A 7033-nucleotide genomic window follows, 5' to 3' on the forward strand; every position below is an offset into this window, starting at 1 on the left:
GCACACAAAGTGGATTTGGGAAAGAAAAGTCCTGCAGAGCCTAAGGAGCCTAAAGAGACCAACTACGTCCACAGAGAGAGACACTACGGCCGTGGCCGTGGTGGCAGAGGACGTGGTGGTCGAGGAGGCCAAGCCAGCTGCGGACGCGGTGGTAGAGGCCGTGGTATCTCCAAGCCACAAGCTAAGGCAAAATCGGTTTGTCACCGATGTGGTATGTCAAACCACTGGATGAGAAACTGCAAAACTCCCAAACATCTTATTGATGCATATCAAGAAAGTTTGAAGAAAAACCCAGAAGCTAACTTGGTGCATCTCGATGATGAAGGAGACTTCGATCATGAGAATGATGACTCCCTAGAGACTTCCGATCTCCTTAAAGTGGATGAATGAATTTTCGGTTTTATTTTGGTTTAAAACTATGCTTTTATGCTTTGATTTATTTCTATGTATTGGATAATTGATTTGGTTTAAATTCAAGGATTTATTTTATAAATTATTTGCCTTATTGAATTAAAACACAAATGTTGTTTTATAGACATGGCTGAGGATATGAGTGAACTAGTGGTGGATAGTGGATCCAGCCACACTATTTTAAGAGATAAAAGATATTTTATAAACCTCACCATGAAAAATGTCAATGTTAGTACAATTGCATGTATAGCAAACCTTATAGAGAGGGCTACGGCCAGGCTCACATTTTGTTGGCTAATGGCACACACATTGAGTTAAGTGATGCCTTATATTCACCCAGCTCTAAGAGAAACTTGTTGAGCTTTAAAGATATAAGATTAAATGGTTATCATGTGGAAACCAAGGGTGAAGGAACTAGAGAGTTCCTATACATTACAGAAAATGTAAAAGGACAAAAGAAGGTCCTAGAGACTATACCTGCACTAGCCACTGGTTTATACCATGCTAAGATTAATATGATAGAGGCTAACTTGGCAAAGCATAGAATGTTTAATGAACAGTTCACTTTATGGCATGACCGGCTAGGCCACCCGGGTTCGAACATGATGCGTAAACTGATTAAGAGTTCGAATGGGCACAACCTAAGTGAAAGGAAAGTTATCCCTAAACATCTCACGTGTGTAGCATGCGCACAAGGGAAACTTGTTATAAGGCCTTCACCAGTAAAAGTCACAAGAGAGACTTTAAACTTTCTGGAAAGGATACAAGGTGATATATGCGGACCAATACACCCATTTAGTGGGACGTTTAGATATTTTATGGTGATGATAGATGCATCAACCAGATGGTCGCATGTTTGCTTGTTATCTACAAGAAATCTTGCCTTTGCAAAGATGTTGGCTCAAATTATAAGGCTAAGAGCACACTTTCCAGATTTTCCACTTAAGACTATACATCTAGATAATGTTGGTGAATTCACATCCCAAGCATTTAATGATTACTGTATGTCCATGGGGGTGAGTGTGGAACATCCTGTGGCACATGTCCATACACAAAACGGACTGGCTGAGTCCTTCATTAAACGAATACAAATGATAGCTTGACCATTGTTAATGAGATCGAAGCTTCCTGTGTCGGCTTGGGGACACGCAGTATTGCATGCAGCAGAGCTCATACGCATCAGGCCATCTAGTGAACACAAATATTCACCATCCCAACTATTAACGGGTCATGAGCCAGACATATCCCATCTCAAAACATTCGGTTGTGCCGTTTATGTACCGATTGCTCCACCACAGAGAACTAAGATGGGACCTCAGAGGAGGATGGGAATATATGTTGGATATGAGTCTCCCACCATCATAAAGTATCTCGAGCCACTCACAGGAGATTTATTAAAGGCCAGATACGCGGACTGTCAATTTATTGAGTCCGAATTCCCTGTATTGGGTGGTGAGACTAGCAAGCTGGTCAAGGAATTAACATGGAATCAAACATCCTTAAATTGGCAAGATCCTCGAACTCTAGCATGTGATGCAGAGGTTCAAAAGATTATACATTTACAGCAGCTAGCTAACCAATTGCCAGATTCCTTTGCTGACCCAAAGAGAGTGACAAAATCGTACATACCAGCTTGCAATGCACCAGTACGAATTGATGTTCAGAAGGAACACAATATTCAAGTTGCTACAGAGTCTAAAACCCGTTTGAAATGAGGTAGACCATTAGGTTCCAAAGATAAAAATCCTCGAAAGTCTAAGGGTGTAAAACAGACCGAGGTTCAGGGAATTACCGAGAGTACAAACATGGCCGCGACAAATGATAAGGAGCCGGATGGGGTTCAGGACGCTGAACCTCTAGGTCCTGAGAATATTGATAATAATGAGATTTCAATAAATTATATCATGTCTGGAATTACTTGGAACCGTAAGGATGTCGACATCGATGATATATTCGCATACAAGGTAGCACTTGAGCTAAATGAGGATCTAGAACCCACATCCATATTAGAGTGCACTCAAAGCAAAGATTGGCTTAGATGGAAAGAAGCTATTAATGTGGAGTTAAACTCTTTGAAGAAGAGAAGTGTGTTTGGTCCGATCTTAAGGATAACACCTGAAATTAAACCAGTTGGACATAAGTGGGTCTTTGTAAGAAAGAGAAATGAGAAGAATGAAATCGTGAGATACAAAGCACGGCTTGTAGCACAAGGATTCTCTCAAAGACCAGGAATAGATTATGAGGAGAAATACTCCCCTGTGATGGATGCAACGACTTTTAGATATCTAATAAGTCTAGCTGTAAGAGAAAAACTGGATTTGCGGTTAATGGATGTTGTAACTGCTTACTTATATGGTCCACTGGATAATGAAATCTATATGAGATTACCAGAGGGAATAGAACTCAAAGATAAGAGTGGTTCTCGAGAACAGTACTGCATAAGGCTAGACAAATCGCTTTATGGACTGAAACAGAGTGGTCGAATGTGGTATAATAGACTTAGCGAATTTTTGGCAAAGAAAGGCTATAGGAATGACCCCATCAGTCCATGTATATTTATTAAGAAGTTTGCAAACAAAGGATTTGTGATAATAGCAGTCTATGTGGATGATTTGAACATCCTTGGAACCTCTGGGAAAATTGCCCAAACTGTAGAATATCTCAAGAGAGAATTTGAGATGAAAGACCTAGGCAAGACAAAATTTTGTTTGGGATTGCAGCTTGAGTACAGAAACAATGGTATCCTTGTGCATCAAAAGGCATATACAGAAAAGGTACTCAAGAGGTTTAATATGGAGCAAGCTCACCCATTGACTAGCCCCATGGTTGTGAGAAGCATAGAAGTGAATAAAGATCCATTTGCTCCTAAGAAGGCCGATGAAGAAGTTCTCGGACCTGAAATGCCTTACCTCAGTGCTATAGGAGCGTTAATGTTCTTGGCTAGCCACACTAGACTAGACATAAGTTTTGCCGTGAACCTCCTAGCAAGATATAGTTCTTGTCCGACCATAAGGCACTGGAATGGTATAAAACATGTTCTGCGATACCTACAGGGTACGACAGACTTTGGTCTATATTACACTAACTATAACAAAGATAGTTTAGTTGGTTTTGCTGATGCAGGTTATCTATCTGATCCACACAATGGGAAATCACAAACAGGCTATGTGTTTACACACGGTGGTACAGCAATCTCTTGGCGTTCTATGAAGTAAACACTTGTAGCCACATCATCAAATCACGCAGAGATACTAGCAATGCATGAAGCCAGCCGTGAATGTGTTTGGTTGCGGTCCATGACTCAGCATATTCGGACAGACAGTGGATTGGAAGACAACAAAGAAGCAACCGTAATTTATGAAGATAACACAGCATGCATCGCACAGCTCAAGGAAGGTTACATCAAGGGAGATCGGACGAAGCACATATTACCAAAGTTCTTCCATACACATGAACTACAAAAGGCAGGAGAAGTTCTTATAGTGCAAGTTCAGTCAAGTGACAACTCAGCCGATCTCTTCACCAAATCACTACCGACAACAACGTTCAAGAAGCTCGCGCACCAGATTGGGATGCGGAGACTTAGGGACTTGGAGTGATGTTTGGAACAGGGAGAGCAATGTGTGCTGTACTCTTTTTTCTTCACCAAGGTTTTGTCCCAATGGGTTTTCCTGGTAAGGTTTTAATGAGGCAGCATCCCCCAAGCACATTGCGTTGATCCCATCCAACATAGGCACGGTCATTTCGTCCAAGGGGGAATGTTGTGAAACACTTAGTGGACTCACTAGACCGGCCCGTATATTATCCATGGAGTCTCGGTCCATCGGCTATACTCAGTCCGCACACCTTCGGCCCATTAGCCGAAGCCTTACTCGGCCATTACTTCCTTATGTCGGTTTAAACTAAAGATTTGTACTCTACTATATATATGCATGTAACCTTGGGAATAATCAATAAGAATAACAAGAGCTTTATCCCTAAACTCTATATTCATAACATTAAAGATCTTTTAACAGACGAGACAAATAAAACAACATTAGCTGTAATTAAACATGAGTTCTTTTTATAACAAAAGATGATGCCTTGTATGATAAAAATCATTTTGGTAGCATTTAGTGTTATGTTATATGTAGATTTACTAAAAGAGTCATCTGTCTAGGTTATCTAATTATCTAATATAGGCAAATATGTAAGAGCATCTCTGTTGTGGTCTCTAACTAAAAAAAAGTAAGAGAGAGAATGAGAGAGTTGTTCTCACACTTGTTACATGATTCTTGGTTTAATTTTAAACAAATTTAAAATTTATTATATAACTAAATTTGTTAAACAATATTATTATTTTTGGGTGATATATTTTTCATATAAGTTCTAAGATTTTAACATATTGAAGTCAAAACTTTCATATGTGCTATACAGTGCATGATTGAACACGATTTCCAGGATGTAGGTTTTTATACAAACTGTTCAGATTTGGTGAAAATGATGTTTTCTCCTCTCGACTGACGATTGGTCAGTGTTCTCTACATACCTCGAAACAATCAAGATTAACAAATAGCAGTTTTCTTTTTTCTCTTTATTTTTTATTTCTAAAAATGCAAATGTAAATGTGAATTCTTTAGCACGCCAAACGTGTACATCTCCGCATCATGTCTTATGTGTCTTATGTGTAAACAACTTCTCAGCCAATTGGCTCATTTGAGCTAATAAATTGTTTTCAAAAAAAAAGAAATAATAAGAAGTTTTAAGATTGTCACTGATCGACATAAGTTTCTAACTGATTCTTAATTTGTTTTATGTAAATATATTGAAAGCCAAAAGTATAAAAGTTTCAGGGATGTTTTACAAAATACAGCCTTGCTTTAATAACAAACTCGCAATACAGCCTCGTTATTATCTTTTGTTGAGCATTAATTATCTAAGCTGAGACTATAAAATTGATACAATTCACAATATTGCATAATACCCAAAATTTTTTTTCAAATTCATATCCATTTGAGAAGTCTCATAGTAACTTTCTAAAACCTCACAATAACCCTACTTGCAAAAATAATCGTTTGCATTTTGAAGTGCTAATTTCATTCGATATATTTCTCTATCTTTGTAATGCTCAAACGCAAATTAAAAGACAGGGGAATATTGATTATTAGCCAATTGCTGTTACATAAAAGGTAACTCATTGGAGACACAAGAAACATACAGAGAAAAAGCTTGATGGATCAAGGTAAGGTGGTACAAGAATACGAAAACCTTGATACAACAAAATTGTACGTAAGGTTTACAGAAAAAAAAAGACAGAGAAGTGAAAAACATAGAAATAACGATATTTATATGGTTCATTCACATTTATTAGTGCTTGGGTCTTCGATAAAGTTTTTATATAGGTAATGACCATTCAATGGTGTTGCGGATTCGGACCTCCTGGTGAAACCCTGTCAGAACTAACTAAAAAACGCCTCTGATTATGACCTTTGAACTTAGAGAGATCAAACCCGAGTTCTCGTAGTAGAACCTGACTGTCCATATTGCTCATGGATGAGGCACGATATGCACGGAGGATTCGAGCTTGAGAACTTAAGATTAGTGATGAAAATATGACTAGGATTATGATTAGAGATTGCTTAAGGATCAAATTCGCCATATAGAAGGTGACTGAGAGGAAGAAATGTGAGTTGTGGGGGCTTGTCAGAGATTGTGAGAGAGGGATGCAACTGAGATGATGCTGAAAGAGTATGATGGCTTTGTATGCGTTGCGAGTTTCTATTATTTATAGAAAATGAGAAACACCAACATAAGTTGAGTAGGTTTTGAATCGAGAGTAGTTTGGGTCAGTGGAGAGAAACATGATGGGATCCACAGCAAACAAAAGCTAAATACGATTCATATTTTAGTATTATTATAGAATTTAATGCACGGACACAGAGGCGTTAGTCGTGGTATATATGGGTTATTCAATTGATATAGTGCTCGGAGTTCTCAGGTGGGAAATCTATAATTCAGGGACCAGTAAGAATTGACTTTACATGCATATAGTTGATTAAGAATTTAAAAGGTTTGACATAACGTTCATTAGGATAATATAAAATTTACAACTAATCTAGATTCTTATGCTAAACTACTACAAGGTATATATATTTTAGTTTGAATTTGCTTTTGTTATTTGTTATGGATTTATCCTACCGGTATTCACAACCGTCGAATATATCATCGTAGGTACCAGGAATCTTTTGTATATAACAAAAGAAACGGTGTCTTGTATGATAAACATTGTATTAGTATCATTGTGATAATGCTTTCGTAATAGAGCTAGTACATACACCCGTAAGAATTTTCTACATATAATTATGACGAATTGTAACCAATAAGCCTATCAACTAACTGTTTCACCACAAACAACTTAGGAGAATGCATGTGTTCGAGATAAAAGTATAGTTAAGTGTGGTCTACATCTTGAAATAATAGAGGAGGACAACCTCAAAATAGTCAGTCTCGGGTAAAAGTGTTATCCTATGGGGACAAGTAAGAAAGAGTGGTCCATTGTTGTTTCTGATCCGTCCAGTCAACTTTTTTTTTTTTTTTTTTGAGAAGGAGATGAAGAAAGAGTTGTTCTCTGTCCGACCAAGTC

General features: G+C 37.9%; 1 protein-coding gene across 1 annotated transcript; it reads right to left on the reverse strand.

Annotated features, from left to right (window-relative positions):
- Nucleotides 1–5526: 5526 nt before the first annotated feature.
- LOC104786518 (CLAVATA3/ESR (CLE)-related protein 5) lies at nt 5527–6141 on the reverse strand. Its single transcript, XM_010511943.2, has one exon. It carries the CDS (start codon nt 6047–6049, stop codon nt 5804–5806), a length of 246 nt encoding a protein of 81 aa, XP_010510245.1. The 5' UTR covers nt 6050–6141; the 3' UTR covers nt 5527–5803.
- Between the last annotated feature and the right edge of the window lie 892 nt (nt 6142–7033).

This window comes from Camelina sativa, chromosome 5, assembly GCF_030686135.1.
Source record: "Camelina sativa cultivar CO46 ecotype springtype chromosome 5, ASM3068613v1".
Taxonomy (NCBI): domain Eukaryota; kingdom Viridiplantae; phylum Streptophyta; class Magnoliopsida; order Brassicales; family Brassicaceae; genus Camelina; species Camelina sativa.

Excerpts from the sequence above, each read along its gene's own strand:
- LOC104786518 (XM_010511943.2), bottom strand. The coding sequence starts at position 6,049 with ATGGCGAATTTGATCCTTAAGCAATCTCTAATCATAATCCTAGTCATA.